The 17,774-nt window shown below is 44.2% G+C and overlaps 1 protein-coding gene across 1 annotated transcript; it reads right to left on the bottom strand.

The window, feature by feature from the left end:
• Window positions 1–2,636: 2,636 nt before the first annotated feature.
• LOC139448022 (uncharacterized) lies at window positions 2,637–3,083 on the bottom strand. Its single transcript, XM_071229525.1, has one exon. It carries the CDS (start codon window positions 3,081–3,083, stop codon window positions 2,637–2,639), a length of 447 nt encoding a protein of 148 aa, XP_071085626.1.
• Between the last annotated feature and the right edge of the window lie 14,691 nt (window positions 3,084–17,774).

The raw sequence follows: 17,774 nt of genomic DNA, 5'->3' as shown, positions 1-17,774 counted from the left end.
ATCTAATAGTAATAGGCATCCTCTAATAGGCGCCCTTTAATAGGCGCCCTCTAATAGGCGCAATCTAATAGGCGCCCTCTAATTGGCGCTCTCTAATAGGCGCTCTCTAGTAGGCGCCCTCTAATAGGCACCCTCTTATAGGCGCCCTTTAATAGGCGCAATCTAATAGGCGCCCTCAAATTTGCGCTCTCTAAGAGGCGCCCTCTAATAGGCGCCCTCTTATAGGCGCCCTCAAATTTGCGCTCTCTAAAAGGCGCCCTCTAATTGGCGCTCTCTAATAGGCGCCCTCCCAATAGGCGCCCTCTAATTGACGCTCTCTAAGAGGCACCCTCTAATTGGCGCTCTCTAATAGGCGCCCTCTAATAGGCGCCATATAATAGGCGCCCTCAAATTTGCGCTCTCTAATAGGCGCCCTCTAATAGGCGCCCTCTAATTGGCGCTCTCTAATAGGCGCTCTCTAGTAGTCGCCTCTAATAGGCGCTCTCTAACAGGCACCCTCTAATTGGCGCTCTCTAATAGGCACATTCTTACAGGCGCCCTCTTATTGGCGCTCTCTAATAGGCACCCTCTAATAGGCGCCATCTAATAGTCGCTCTGTAGTAGGCGCCCTCTAATTGGCGCCATTTAATAGGCGCCCTCTAATTGGCGCTCTCTGAAAGGCACCCTCTAATAGGTGCCCTCTTATTGGCGCCCTCTAATAGGCACCCTCTAATTGGCGCTCTCTAATAGGCACCCTCTAATAGGCGTCATCTAATAGGCGCTCTCTAGTAGTCGCCCTCTCTGACGGTACTACCCGTTTAAGACACGTGGTTAACATCACATGTGTGAAGTCTTCAATTTTGTCTGGTTTACGGTGTGTAATACCAAGCAGTTACACGCAGTCAACCCATTCACCAACAAGCACTCTGCCCTGAATATGGGTAAAAACAGCGTAAAAACATACTCACTCATCCACCAACAGACAACTGTGTTCTATACATAGTGCTCACCTGGGTCACACTGAGTAAGCGTGATTGTTGGAGTAAATCTCATAAACTACATCCGGGACGTATGATATATAGTTGAGATAAAATCACATTATTATTTAATCACAGAATTGTTTGACACCAAGGCTATGTGCTCCCCATGTCGACAAATGAAGTCGTAAATCATTTTTCTTTCTATCTTCAAGTACAAACGAAAATCGCGTAACATCTTGCTCCATAACAAACACAAGAAAACTTCTGATGTTGATTGTTGCATATAATGTGATGATCAAAGAAGAGGCTGACACTCTGGGGGCCACACACGAGTGGCTGTCTCTTCCTCATCATAAAGCCTTCATCTTAAACCTGCTGGACCATACAGGTGTCATGTTTCCACACCTTCGAGACGTACCTGGTCTATGTATATATATCCACATCAACCCTGGTCTTCGGTGGGACGAGACCAAGCTTTAACAAAAAGGTTACACGACGACCCTTAATTTGGGGATTGCCTAAAAGTCGGACCAAGAAAAGTCGGGCCGGGCCGGACCAGCGGGTAATACTAAAAATGGATTGCAGAATAATAAAACGAAACGTGCATATCTAGGCAGATCTCAAATGTCCACAAACGTATAGTTTAACTCTTCAATTGAGTTTGAATCAAAATGCATCTTCAACTGATAATTATGACTGCATACCCAGAGTTCTCGTAGAAAAGTCAGTGTCTTACTTACTTACTTACTTACTTACTTACTTACTTACTTACTTACTTACTTACTTTGGAGATTTAACGTGCGCTTTCTGACTGATGCGTATTTCAGGTTGCTTATATAGAATTTGGGCATTTTGAGATTTGGAATAGATGCCGATGGGGTTGGGGAGGAGACCTAAGGGAGCTGGGTATAGTGGATGTTTGTTTGTTTATGTGATTTTGATTTGGTAGATCATTTTGTTTTTAAATGCGTTTTATTAGTTCCGTTTTGATTAAGAATACGCCTAAGGCCTTGAAGTTTTCTAGTTTATTTTGTGGTTTAGTATTGCTTCTAGAGTGAGAGGCTTTTTTAGATTGAGGGTGGTTTGTAATGCGGTTCGATGTGTTAGGTAGTGTGTCCAGTGGATGAGTGCGTGTTCTGGGGTTTCTAGTTGTTTGCAGTGTGTTTTCTTTCATGAGAAGGTTTCTCACCGACCTTAGTGTAGGGGTGTGAAGTCCTGGGCAGGAAATGACAGTGTTTGGACTACTCTTCTTTCATTAATTAACGTGTTGGCCATCCCTAATAAACCTTTACTAATTCATGTTAAACCAACACAGGATGTTTTCTGGAAGTGGATATTCGCGAATGTCATAGGGCTGACACGACACGTGTTAATAACTGTCCTAGCACTTCTAAAGTTACTAAACATACTTTACTATGTAGCCGAGTATTAGATCTACCTCTATACCACTTAAGTGTCTCATATTGCGGTATTTAAAGAAAAAAAGTTGCTCAAAGTGAAGCCCTGTTCACTCCACATTGTCAACATCCTCAACATAGTCTCTATCAGAAGTGTTTTGTCTGTGTTGGGTCCGACTTGGCCCGGGCTGTCAAAATCAACTTTAAACTCACAGATGTAACATCAAATGTATTTACATCTATAGACCAGTATTATATCTACCTGTATACCAATAGGGAATCAGCTGTATCTCCGCTTTGTCTTTGTATCTAGCTTCGCCAGTGAGTCTACTGTTTCATCTCCATGAATACCTAGGTGAGAAGGGATCCAACACAGCTCCACCTGTTGCCCTTGGTCCGATAGTTTTGTATATTCGAATAGAATATTGTTGACTGTGTTTGGCCTGGAGTTTGAGTTCCTGCCGCTGATGGCTTGAAGTGCACTTAGCGAGTCTGATAGAACGACTGCCCTTGCTTCCAAAAGTTCCTGTATGAGTTTGAGTGCATGATGAATTGCCTCCAATTCCGCAGTGAATACTGACTGACCATCAGGCAGGCAAACTGAATGTGCTTGGGGTTTGGAGCTGTGGATATGGATTCTGTAACCAGCACTGATGTTGATAGGATTCTTGGATCCATCGGTGTATATATTGGCCCAGCTGTCCCAGGTAGTTTGAATTTTAGTCATAGCTACTGATCGTAGTAGGGTTGGGTTTTCTTTTTTAGTGACTTCTTATGTTAAAGCAGTGTCAACTTCGGTTTTTTTTAAAGTTCTGGGAGGGTGTAACCCTTTGCAGTGACTTTCTGGGGGCTGAATGTCATAACAGTTGTGACTTCGGATGAGTTCACATACTAATATCCAAGATGGCTTAAGTCAGGGATTTTCCCAAGCTAGGGCTTCATCTCGAGCGTTTTCGTCGTGCCATATTTTTTTAACCAAAGAACAAAAGTCCCCAGAACGATAATATTGGCTTCTCTCTTCTTAGTTTAAAGGGGAGTTCTCCCGCTTCCACTTGTAGTGCTTCTAGTGAGGTGCCTGTTGCTGCGCCTATGGCTAGCATTAGGGCATTGTATTCTATTCTGTCGAGGCGGCTCAAGACAGTATTTGATGCTGAGTGAAAGGCCTCACAACCATAGTCTATGTTTGATATAAGTGATTTGTAGAGGTCCAGCTCAGTGTCCCAAGATGTGCCTGAAATTTCCCATAATACGTTCAGGTCTTTGACATTTGTTTTACTCATATTCTGTATGTTTGCGCCAATTGAGGTGTTGATCAAGGATCACCCCGAGAAATATTGCAGATTTTTCTAACTTGATTGGTTTACCTTTTATGGAGACGCAGGGTATCATAGCATCTTTCCCCCGGCATTTGAACAGAACTCCAACAGTTTTTTCACTTGAAGGGTGAATCCCCATTTATTGTACCATTGATCTACTCCGTCCAGGGCTGACTGGAGTTTTTTTTCGGATTTGTGAAATATATCTGTGCTTTACCCATATTACTCCGTCATCAGCGAATTTAGAAGTTTGGGTAGGAGGGCTGGCATGATCAAAATGATCATTGATCATGATGTTAAAGAGGGTTCGGCTTATAATTCTGCCTTGTGGCGTGCCATTGTCCAGTGAAATAGGATCAGATTGATTATTCCCTACTTTCACTGATAGCGAGCTGTCTTGCAGGAAGTTGTCTATGACGTTTGCCATGTTCCCTTCTACTCTGTGCTAGTTTTGTGAGGAGTCCGTCATGCCATACCATGTTGAAAGCTTTGCTGAAGTCCGGAAATACTGCGGCTATGTATTGTCTGTTTAATTGAGCTTTTTTATTTCATTTTCCAGTCTTAGAATATGATGTAGACGCTTTGGTCAGGTTTTATGTGGTTGCCAGTTTGAAGGTGATGCATGAACCTTTTCGTAACCATGGCTTCCATAGCTTGGCACATGTTTGAGGTGAGTGAGATCAGCCGATAAGATCCCTATTTCCCTGTTCCACCATGGTACCAGAGTTTTGCCAGTTTTGTGGTCTTTTTTAATTTGATTTTTCAGCTTCGAAAATAATTGCTGAGGTGAGATTTTGGCAAAAAAGAACAGGATTATCCGAGGCAATATCTGAGGATTTGAATGATATACATTTCTTCCTGAATTTAGCCCAATCAGCCTTTGCATAGTCTCATGTGGGCTGAGGATTGGGCTGTTTCTCTATTTTTTGTGGGCTAGCTATGTAGGTGAGTATATGAATGTCATCATGGACTTATCATTGGCAATGTGTGGCGAGGTTGTTAGTGGCACTGATTCGATTGTTGGCTCAGTGCTCACAGATTCCATTGTTTGCTCAGTAGAGTTATCAGTAGTCGCTTGGGTTTTGTGGACCTCAGTTGGATTCAGATTGCTGAGTAGGTATTTTATTTATGCGTTTGCTGATGAGAAAGCCTTTTGAACATGTCGGCGCCAAGGATGAATAACTCTTTTACCTGCAGTTTGTACACCATGTGTTGCAGTTTTCTTTACAAGAAACTCGGGAGCATTGTTTGCACTTGGATGGTTGGATGCATGATGTGTTTGTATGTCCATAGAGCATACAGGTTGTGCATTGGGTTGGCCTTTTCCTGTATGGCATAGTTTCTATGTCCTTACCACCTAGATTAATGTGGTCGGGGACTGACTGGCCTAGTAATGTGAGTATAACTACTCAAGTGTTGGTTGTGCACATCCTGAACGCCGACAGGATTGTAGGTTGGGTGACTTTCTTTTGGGCTTGACAGACAATTTGATCAAGCTCGTCGTCATTAATCCTTTTGTCCAGATGTTCCGCGCATCTGACATTGCTAAGCCACTTTGGGGTATCCCATTTTAGTTTCATCCCGTTTATGCTTTTGGGCATGTCAATTGACTCTGTAAGGTTGTCCCCGACAACAACATATCCTCTTCCACACTTATTTATTTTAATAATATTTTGTGCTTTAGCTCTTTGGCAATATCTTGAGCTGTTAGGATCTTTTAAGATCTTGGGAGAAGTCTGCGCTAAAGACTACTTTTTCCCATTTGGTTTGTGGTCTTCTATCCTGTTGTGTCTTCGACTCTGATGAGACCATTTTTTGTCTTTTCTATACCTTTTTAGCCTTAGGTGGGCTAGATTGAGACTGTTTGCGTTTAGCCATGCCTTGAGCCCATAGGGCAATATAATCGATATTTTCTTTGTGTCTAGTTTCGTAGAACGTGAATCTGTCCTGAAAATGGTCAGGGAAATTTAGCGCAACTTGACTATAAGTCATGCTGGTTGTTTTTTGGGGGCAATTTTTCTGGTGACCAGAGTGAAGGGATTCCCTTCATTTGGGTTGGGCTGACCCTTTCGAGAACTGGGTTAGATCTCTTGAGAGTTGGGCGAACTCTCAACAATTGTAATTTCTGGACATAAGTCCGCCATCTCCATTTCCAAGTTCATATTTGTCAGTCACAGGGGCCTGGGTGATTGACAACCGTGCAGTTTAAGCTGGTGAGCGAACCGAGCTTGGTAGGCGCGGAGGGTTGTGTACAGTACGGGACCTGTGACACAACTGGGTATCATATCTACCTAAATACATTTACAAAGTGTCACAGTACACCGCATGTAAAGAAAACACGGTGCTCAAAGTGAAACTCTTTTCCCTCTACATTCTCAACATAGCCTTTTGTCAGAAGTGTTTTGTCTGTGTTGGGCCTGACTTGGCCCGGGCTGTCAAAATCAACTTTAAACACACAGATGTTTCAGCAAATGATTTTACATCTATAGACTAGTATTATATATACCTATATACCACTTGATAATGTCACAGTACACCGCATTTAAAGGAAACTGGTCCGTTAAAGTCAAGCATTTTTACTGTATTTTCTTAAGAAAATCTCTGTCAGAAGTGTTTTTTTCTGTGTTGGGTCCAACTTGGCCCGGGCTGTCAAAATCAACTTTAAACTCACAAATGTATTTACATCTAACGACAAGTATTATATCTACCTAAATGCCACTTTATGTGTCTCGGATCGCGGTTTTTAAAGAAAACAAGGTGCTCAAAGTGAAGCCCTTTTCCCACAACATTCTCAACAGAGTCTCTATCGGCAGTGCTTGGATTGTTAGGGGTCCGACTTGGCCGGTGCTGTCAAAATCAACGTTAACCTCACAGATGTATTTCCAAATGTGTTTACATCTATAGACTTAAAGAAAACAAGGTGCTCAAAGTGAAACCCTTTTCCCTCTCCATTCTCAACATAGTCTCTATCAGAAGTGTTTAGCCTATGTTCGGTCCGACTTTGCCCGGCTGTCATAATCAACTTAAACCTCCATGATGTATCTCCAAATGTGTTTACATCTATAGACTCGTATAATATCTACCTAAATACCACTTTATAGTGTCTCAGATCGCGGTATTTAAAGAAAACAAGGTGCTCAAAGTGAAGCCCTGCCCTTTTTTCCTCTCCATTCTCAACATAGTCTCTTTCAAAAGTGTTTGGCTTGTGTTGGGTCGACTTGACCCGGAGTGTCAAAATCAACTTTATACACACAGATATATCATCAAATGTGTTTACATCTATACCACTTCATAATGTCACTGTACACCGCATTTAAAGGAAACTGGTCCGTTAAAGTCAAGCACTTTTACTGTATTTTCTTAAGAAAATCTCTGTCGATCTGAGTGAGGTTGTACATTTGGAGTCTGCTCTACCGGCTGCATTGGCACGATGTTCTATAAACGTACTGTGTTTGAAAATTCCATGAATGTGAGACCGAACTGATGGTCTCTAGATTTAGACCGAACTGATGGTCTCTAGATTTAGACCGAACTGATGGCCTCTAGATTTAGACCGAACTGATGACCTCTAGATCCCATTTGAAACCGAACGCGTAGCATATTTTTATTTATATTTGTAATTTTGTTACCTTGTAATGAAATATTTACAAAGACATTTGAAAAAGAACGTGTTTATAAGATAGGCCTACACATTTAAGGAGACGATATTTTCGTTCGATTTATGTATTTTCACGTTGTTTAATTATGCTGAAATTTCTGGGCATAATTTACCTGAACTAGTTAAGTTGGCTACGATAGAGGTTAGCTCATCTTCTCTGAATTATGCCAAGTCCGAACCATAAACGGAAAAATGCAGATTTAAAAATATCCGAAATCCATCACGTCTGTTGTATTGATATCAGCCGTGTTGATGGTCAAACTCAAGCAGTGAGACTTTGTTGTGCAAGTGCGCAGTGAAGCGGTCATAAAATCAGACGCATTATTTTCAATCCAAATTGATTATGTCAAATGTTATGGATTGTCAAATCAAATTCGAGTATTTCACGTAGGCATGGTACAATAATTCACAAACAAGCTCAAAGAAATATATCCATCAACTTAGATACACGATAGACATGTGAGGCAACAGTATTGTTGTCTGGTACATGCAGCTTATATGTTGTAGTATACTCCAAGAAATCACATTGATATACCAAAGTTATGATTCGAATTTCTTATGTCTGGTAAAGTTTCTTTGTTGTTTAAAGCCGCACTCAGCAACATTCCAATTTTAAGCCGACGGTCTGTAATTAATGCAATCTGGACCAGACAATCCAGTAATAATATCATGAGCATCGATCCACGCAATTGGGACCGATGATATGCATGAACCAAGTCCCCGAGCCCGACCACTTGATCCCGTTAGTCGCCTCTTACGACAAGCATGGGTTATTGAAGATCTTTAATAATAGTAACGCGGATCTTCACGGGTAGATATCAAGAATTGGTTCAGTGAGGTGACCGTGGTGGTTCTAGTAGTACTACATGGTCGGCCGCGTCTGGTAAGGGTACGTTGTGTCATATTTTTGCAGTTCACTTGCTGTAAGATTGTGATGGCATTCAAATGAAAACCAAACGAGCATACATGTCATATTGGTGTGTTTCGGCACCAGGCTCTCACACGGTTATGGGTTCGCGATTGTCCCATCTTTTCACAAAACGTCAACAGTTTCATTTTCTTTCCACACAAATCAATCCAGTCCACGCAGAAATGACCAATTCATTTTTGGCATTGATTTTGTATGGATGATTTGAACACTCTGTCAAATATCTACGAATTTTCTACTTTAGCGGGTTTTTTCATGCGGTACATAATTGTTTTCCCCCACCTATTGACAGGTATTTTCCTGTAAAAATCCGTAAAGCAAGAAAATAAGTGGGGCAAATACACTTCAATGGGTTTTTTTTAAATTCTCTGGGCAATTGCCTGCTCTGTGATGTCCTTTTAGTCAAAGCGAAATTAATGAAAATAACCTCTGAAAATTAGGAACATCGTAAATATCGCCATTTTGCTAGCATCACTATATTTTATGTGTGTTCTGGAATCAAACTATTGGATATTTACTCGGAGAATGGAATTTAAAAATTAACACATTGGTGATCTATTTTTCTTATCAAAGCACCATTGATCATTCTGAAACGTCGCCGATGACTCTATAATTGTTTAGAATGTTTTGGAGAACACGCAAACACGAACGCCAAACTTCACAGTGTACACAAAATCACGTTTCACCTATACCGGTTATGAGACGCCTAATTCGTCACGTATATTGCAAACTCAGCTGCCATATATACATGCCTGAATTCATCCTACATGTTAAGAATCAAGTGATAAATCGTCTTTGTCACAAATTGCACATAACCGTCTCTATGAACTCAAGCAAAATAAATTAGGTGTGAAAACGAAAACTTCGCTCTGAATCCTGCACTTGTTTGAAATTTAATCAAAGAAAAATTCCGATTTTACACTGTGAAGCATTTCTCCTATAATGAGAGACCCATTCATCTATTCCTTGCATACAATTGCTTCAATGTTTTACAATATGCAACGTCAACGTCGCCATTTCTGACTATTTCTTTTGTTAACAATGAAAAAACAAAATAACAAGTAACAATACGTGGATTTTCAGAAGGTTTCTGATTACTTATAAGGCACATTTATGTATCAGCGATCCCTGAATCAGCGAAAGTCCCCTCGTAAGATCGCACATAATTATGTCAGAGGACACGCCATTTTGTAAAAGTTGATCACCGGTTGTGACGTCATACGCCAACTTGCGCACCTGGTACATCATTGGTTATTTCTTGGAGGTGAAGGACGGGTGATTAATAATAAGCTGTGTTGTTTTGTATTGGATTGGAAATATTATGATTTGCGTGAATCTGAAAAATATACCTGCAATTGGATCACTGCGATCCACTGTAACATGTAACATAAATCTCCTAAAATTTGCGTCATGGTGAAATTGGTATCCCTTATAATTTAGAATACGAATTTATCAAAAAAGAATTTGACATTGTGTTAGTTTTAATGGAGTAACACAAAATGTCAATCATTTCTCAAATGAAAAATGTATTTATATTAAATACTAGTATTTAAAATGTAAAGAAATTTTGTTTGTCATTTAGGAAATTCCGCTGTCAAAATGTCTTCTCCGAAATGCTCAAATATTAAACCTCTTCACCTTTCACGCCAATTTGTTTAATTAGAGCACTGGGAATTTTCAGCAGATCAGAAAGCCAGTTGCTGAAGACCAGTTCTGACTCGGATCTTTTAATCAGAAGATCACCGTGTTGGATTTTGCCATCTCTGTATGTGCTGGTGATAACCTGTAACCCGACCTCGTCGACCTCGACACGGAAAGAATTACGCATCAGATCATGTTGAGTTTTCAACCTCCTGCTTGCCCAGTCCTCTCTTTAAAGTAAACAAATAAGGTCCTCGTCTTAATAATAACTTGAACGCCGACTGATTCATTCTTTCTTATTTTCACCATATCCCCTTCCCAAATAGGCTGACGGCACCGCAAGTCTCATCTTCCCGATGCAAGGGAGATAACTCACTATAAACGTCCAGTTTCCACCCTTGACGAACAGTTAATACGCCGTCAGTTTATATGCCGTGATATAACTGGAATACTCCACCATACGAGGTATATGTTCCAATTGTTTTAATACGCTAACGCTACAACGTTACATGGACATAAGTTTTGTGCAAACGGGAAACGGGAATAGACATGTGGTGAGAGGGTATCCGTAATCTACAAGACGGCTCGCCCCCCCCCCCCCCCCCCCCCCCCTTTCGAAGGCCGCCATGCGTCGGAACGGGGCAAGCCAATCAGAATTATATCATATTGTTCTCTTAAAAAAAAGAAACGTAAAACCGATATTGTTGGCCATGAAAACAAAATTAACGGACCAAGATATGCAAAATAAAGTGGTTTCATGTGTTATAGTGTCAGTGACAAATTTCCCTGATCAAAATGATCACAACATGGACATGCAAACCATTAGTTGGGAAACACGTACGATTCGGAAAAACGCACCCAGTGCAGAAACAAAAGAGCCATGGAGCTCCACGTACTGCACGTGCAGCAGTACTATGAACGGTATTAAAGTGCAGGGTTTTTGATTGCCTGGTATCTGCGTCAATCGAACAGTGACAGTTCAACAACGTGCCAAGATTAACAGAAGTGCAAAGAAACGGCGTCAAAGGCCGGTTGCAGACAGGGGAATCCTGATCAGCTGAAGCCAGGGTTTTCAATGTAGCGCCCAGCACCATCACAAGGCTATGGGATTGGTTTCAACAGCTGCATCCGACTGCGCCATAACCTACGTGAAAAGACGACCACAGCCACCTCAACCGCATCCCATACACCCGGACTGCACAGAATCTCCGACCAGACTGTACGAAAACAGCAGGTCTACGAGCAAGACTTCCTGTTCAACAACGACTGCATTGGTGGTCAACACAGGGTATGGCCTCAACTGCGATGGAGAGATGTCTGGTTCAGCGACGTCGAGGAGAACGTTACGCCGGAAACTGCGTACAGGGAGTGGACATGTTTGGTGGGGGTAGCGTTATGATGTGACAGGACAGGCAGGACAGGTTTGGTCCATATCCAGGGCAATGTTACGGCTCAACGATACATCGACGAAGTTATCCAACCACACGCCCTGCTAATTGCTGCCAACGGCAAAGGTGTATTCCAAGAGGACATCACGGATCACAGGATCCTGTCTACACAACGAAAACATTGGTGTTCTCCCCTGGCCCTCCAGATCCCCGGATTTGAAACCAATAGAGCACCGGTGGGATGAATTGGATAGACGGCTACGCCGACGTCAACCACAACCCCAGACGTTGCATCATTTGGCTTTTGCGTTGCAGGTAGAGTGTGGGCTACCATTCCCCAGGATGTGATTCGTATACTTGTCTCTTCCATGGCAGGAGATGTCAGGCCGCTGTCGATTCCAACGGGGTACATATGCGTTATTGATGGTAGCTGACCTACACCTTGGACTTTTCCTATGTACCGATAACTCAGAAACTACACATGGGTACAATGTCTGGTGTCCCAGGCCGTGATATTGCTGGAATATTGCGAAAAGCGGTGTACAACCACACTCACTCGCTCACTCCAAAGGTGATCACATCATATGAGAACCCTGAGCAAACTTTGTCAATCCAATGTAAACGACGGATTGTGGATTATTGAGCCAATCACCCGTCGGCTTTCTAAATGATTCTGTTTTAAACACCTCGATTCGGAAATGTTCATCTTAGCAAATGAAAACCCACACACTTATGAAATATCCACAACAATATATTAGGGAGGTGCTTCTTTGTTTTCATTTGGTTCCGATTTAGAAGCTTTGACAGTGAGTAAAAGGTGGCCCCGTCGGGGTGGCCATCTTCACGCGAACATATATCGCGTCGGAGTAAAAGGTGTGAATATAATGAGATTGAAGTCCCTCCAAACTGCAATTTGGAGGATATCCTTTCACTTGACTTACTTTAAGACTTACTTTACAGACTCCATCTTACTTCCTTCTCTTAATGCTATCGCAGCTAATACCGTCTGTCTTACCTTCCTCTCTGGGGATACCCTCTATCTTACCCTCCTCTCTGGGGATACCCTCTGTCTTACTTTCCTCTCTGGGGATACCCTCTGCCGCACTTACATCTCAGGGGATACCCTCTGTCTTACCTTCCTATCTGGGGATACCCTCTATCTTACCCTCCTCTCTGGGGATACCCTCTGTCTTACTTTCCTCTCTGGGGATACCCTCTGTCGCACTTACATCTCAGGGGATACCCTCTGTCTTACCTTCCTATCTGGGGATACCCTCTATCTTAAACTCCTCTCTGGGGATACCCTCTGTCTTACTTTCCTATCTGGGGATACCCTCTGTCGCACTTACATCTCTGGGGATACCCTCTGCCGCACTTACATCTCAGGGGATACCCTCTGTCTTACCTTCCTCTCTGGGGATACCCTCTGTCGCACTTACATCTCTGGGGATACGCTCTATCGCACTTACATCTCCGGGGATACCCTCTGTCTTACCTTCCTCTCTGGGGATACCCTGTCGCACTTACATCTCAGGGGATACGCTCTGTCGCACTTACATCTCCGGGGATACCCTCTGTCTTACCTTCCACTCTGAGGATACCCTCTGTCTTACCTTCCTTCTCTGGGGATACCTTCTGTCGCACTTACATCTCAGGGGATACCCTCTGTCGCACTTACATCTCAGGGGATACCCTCTGTCTTACCTTCCACTCTGGGGATACCCTCTGTCTTACCTTCCTATCTGGGGATACCCTCTGTCTTACCTTCCTATCTGGGGATACCCTCTATCTTACCCTCCTCTCTGGGGATACCCTCTGTCTTAATTTCCTATCTGGGGATACCCTCTGTCTTACCTTCCACTCTGGGGATACCCTCTGTCTTACCTTCCTATCTGGGGACACCCTCTGTCTTACCTTCCTCTCTGGGGATACCCTCTGCCGCACGTACATCTCAGGGGATACCCTCTGTCTTACCTTCCTATCTGGGGATACCCTCTGTCTTAACTTCCTATCTGGGGATACCCTCTGTCTTACCCTCCTCTCTGGGGATACCCTCTGTCTTACTTTCCTATCTGGGGATACCCTCTGTCGCACTTACATCTCTGGGGATACCCTCTGTCGCACTTACATCTCCGGGGATACCCTCTGTCTTACCTTCCTCTCTGGGGATACCCTGTCGCACTTACATCTCTGGGGATACGCTCTGTCGCACTTACATCTCCGGGGATACCCTCTGTCTTACCTTCCTCTCTGGGGATACCCTGTCGCACTTACATCTCAGGGGATACCCTCTGTCTTACCTTCCTATCTGGGGATACCCTCTATCTTAAACTCCTCTCTGGGGATACCCTCTGTCTTACTTTCCTATCTGGGGATACCCTCTGTCGCACTTACATCTCTGGGGATACCCTCTGCCGCACTTACATCTCAGGGGATACCCTCTGTCTTACCTTCCTCTCTGGGGATACCCTCTGTCGCACTTACATCTCTGGGGATACGCTCTATCGCACTTACATCTCCGGGGATACCCTCTGTCTTACCTTCCTCTCTGGGGATACCCTGTCGCACTTACATCTCAGGGGATACGCTCTGTCGCACTTACATCTCCGGGGATACCCTCTGTCTTACCTTCCACTCTGAGGATACCCTCTGTCTTACCTTCCTCTCTGGGGATACCTTCTGTCGCACTTACATCTCAGGGGATACCCTCTGTCGCACTTACATCTCAGGGGATACCCTCTGTCTTACCTTCCACTCTGGGGATACCCTCTGTCTTACCTTCCTATCTGGGGATACCCTCTGTCTTACCTTCCTATCTGGGGATACCCTCTATCTTACCCTCCTCTCTGGGGATACCCTCTGTCTTAATTTCCTATCTGGGGATACCCTCTGTCTTACCTTCCACTCTGGGGATACCCTCTGTCTTACCTTCCTATCTGGGGACACCCTCTGTCTTACCTTCCTCTCTGGGGATACCCTCTGCCGCACGTACATCTCAGGGGATACCCTCTGTCTTACCTTCCTATCTGGGGATACCCTCTGTCTTAACTTCCTATCTGGGGATACCCTCTGTCTTACCCTCCTCTCTGGGGATACCCTCTGTCTTACTTTCCTATCTGGGGATACCCTCTGTCGCACTTACATCTCTGGGGATACCCTCTGTCGCACTTACATCTCAGGGGATACCCTCTGTCTTACCTTCCTCTCTGGGGATACCCTCTGTCGCACTTACATCTCTGGGGATACGCTCTATCGCACTTACATCTCCGGGGATACCCTCTGTCTTACCTTCCTCTCTGGGGATACCCTGTCGCACTTACATCTCTGGGGATACGCTCTGTCGCACTTACATCTCCGGGGATACCCTCTGTCTTACCTTCCTCTCTGGGGATACCCTGTCGCACTTACATCTCAGGGGATACGCTCTGTCGCACTTACATCTCCGGGGATACCCTCTGTCTTACCTTCCTCTCTGAGGATACCCTCTGTCTTACCTTCCTCTCTGGGGATACCTTCTGTCGCACTTACATCTCAGGGGATACCCTCTGTCGCATTTACATCTGAGGGGATACCCTCTGTCTTACCTTCCACTCTGGGGATACCCTCTGTCTTACCTTCCTATCTGGGGATACCCTCTGTCGCACTTACATCTCCGGGGATACCACCTATCTTACCTTCCTATCTGGGGATACCCTCTGTCTTACCTTCCTCTCTTGGGATACCCTCTGTCTTACATTCCTCTCTAGGGATACCCTCTGTCTTACATTCCTCTCTGGGGATACCCTCTGTCTTACATTCCTCTCTGGGGATACCCTCTGTCTTACCTTCCTCTCTGGGGATACCCTCTGTCTTACCTTCCTCTCTGGGGATACCCTCTGTCTTACCTTCCTCTCTGGGGATACCCTCTGTCTTACATTCCTCTCTGGGGATACCCTCTGTCTTACCTTCCTATCTGGGGATACCCACTGTCTTACCTTCCTCTCTGGGGATACCCTCTGTCTTACCTTCCTATCTGGGGATACCCACTGTCTTACCTTCCTCTCTGGGGATACCCTCTGTCTTACCTTCCACTCCGGGGATACCCTCTGTCTTACATTCCTCTCTTTGGGGATACCCTCTGTCTTACCTTCCTCTCTGGGGATACCCTCTGTCTTACCTTCCTCTCTGGGGATACCCACTGTCTTACCTTCCTCCGATTTAGAAGCTTTGACAGTGAGTAAAAGGTGGCCCCGTCGGGGTGGCCATCTTCACGCGAACATATATCGCGTCGGAGTAAAAGGTGTGAATATAATGAGATTGAAGTCCCTCCAAACTGCAATTTGGAGGATATCCTTTCACTTGACTTACTTTAAGACTTACTTTACAGACTCCATCTTACTTCCTTCTCTTAATGCTATCGCAGCTAATACCCTCTGTCTTACATTCCTCTCTGGGAATGCCCTCAGTCTTACTCCCATCTCTGGGGATACCCTCTGTCTTACTCCCATCTCAGGGGATGCCGTCTGTCTTACTCCCATCTCAGGGGATACCCTCTGTAGCACTTCCATCTCAGGGGATACCCTCTGTGGCATTTCCATCTCAGGGGATACCCACTGTCTTACTCCCATCTGAGGGGATACCCTCTGTCTTACTCCAATCTCAGGGGATGCCGTCTGTCTTACTCCCATCTCAGCGGATACCCTCTATCTAATTCCCATCTCAGGGGATACCCTCTGTCGCACTTCCATCTCAGGGGATACCCCCTATCTTACTCCCATCTCAGGGGATAACCTCTGTCTTACTCCCATCTCAGGGGATACCCTCTGTCTTACTCCCATCTCAGGGGATACCCTCTGTCTTACTCCCATCCCATGGAATACCCTCTGTCTTAATTCCTCCACAGGGGATACTCTCTGTCTTACTTCTGTTATTTTTCATCTCTGGGGAAGCCCTTCGTCTTCCGTCCACGCCTCGGGAGCAGTCAGTACATTTCTGAAAATACCGTCTTACTTCCTTCTTTGGGGATATCCTCCGTCCTACTCCATGTATGCCCCTCCCTCGCCCAGGCTACGATCTGTCTTACCCGCATCTTACCGCCTGCCTTACTTCCATCTCTGTCCGTCTCTGGGGATACCATCCTTCTTGCCTTCATCCCACGTTTTACCTTCTCTCTTACTCCCATCTGTTGGGGAAGGCGGGACTAGCTTACATGTTGAATCATCATGTTTACTGTACCTGTTAACTGTACTTGATAACTGTACCTGTTGACTGTACCTGTTAACTGTACCTAAAACTGTACTTGATAACTGTACCTTTTCACTGTAGTTGTTGACTGAACATGCTAACATGATATATGTACCTGTTTACTAGCTGTTACCTGCTATCTGTACTTATTCACTGCACTTGTCAGCTGTACTTGTGAACTATACATGTTAACTGTACCTGGTAACTGAACCTGTTAACTGTACTTGGTAACTGAACCTGTTAACTGTACTTGGTAACTATATTTGTTAACTGTACCTGTTACCTGTACTTGTAGTCGTAACTGTACTTGATATCTGTACTTGTTAACTGTACTTTTTAAATATAGCTGTTAACTGTATCTGTGAACTGTAGCTGTTAACTGCACTGGTAAACTGAACTTGTTAACTGTAGCTGTTAAGTGTACTTGTTCTGATACAAGGTCAATGTAAAGAACAAATTCCTTGGTATCAGGTCTACCAACGTAAAGAACAACGAACTTTAAACGTCACCCGACTCAGTTTCAGACCTTCTATTTAGCATTCTACGTTAGTGTTCTCCTTAATACGTTTCAGTATAATTGTATATAAAATCAGGTTCGACAACTCTGTACATGTTTGTCAGGAGGTGTTTGACACAACTCTGCCGGCAAGTCGGCCTGCCGGCTCTATAACTACACGCGTGGGTTCGACTATACATAGGAGCGTAAACCGCACTTACAGAATAAGGTTAAAAGTAAAAATTATTTTAAAACATAGAACTAGCAAGTTCCTGTGATGGTGTAGCATGTCCGTGCGAGGGGAGGGTTGCAGCTACATGTGCAGGATCACCATGGCCTGGGCACACACTAACAAGCTTAACACCAAACCATCCATCGTTCACACACCAATCAGAAATCTCCGGGTAAACATCACGTCTTGGGTCAGGTGACACAGGCAAGTCTCGCCTCGCCGCTACAACTGGGTGTGCACACGCAGGGGGCGTCCCAAATTGTTTCATCATCATTGCCACGTCACCGTTTATCTATTGATTCCTAAACATGACATATTTAGCTGTTCAGTGACACATTTGGCTTTTTCAGTGTACACGTGTAGATCAATAATTGTATTATGGTACTATGGAATTGAGGGCGCGGGTGGCCCAATTGTCTATGGCGCCACGACTCGCTGTGCAGAGTTGCGTCCCTTGGCTTCGCCATAAACCTATGGTTGTGGGTTCGAATCCCGGTTCGCCCCGATTATGTATCTAGGTTTGTCAGCACCATACT

Source organism: Haliotis cracherodii, unplaced genomic scaffold (genome assembly GCF_022045235.1).
Source record: "Haliotis cracherodii isolate W230 unplaced genomic scaffold, xgHalCrac1.p SCAF_7, whole genome shotgun sequence".
Taxonomy (NCBI): domain Eukaryota; kingdom Metazoa; phylum Mollusca; class Gastropoda; order Lepetellida; family Haliotidae; genus Haliotis; species Haliotis cracherodii.
The sequence above is the reverse complement of the archived record's forward strand: the minus strand, read 5'-3'. Positions and strand labels throughout refer to the sequence as shown.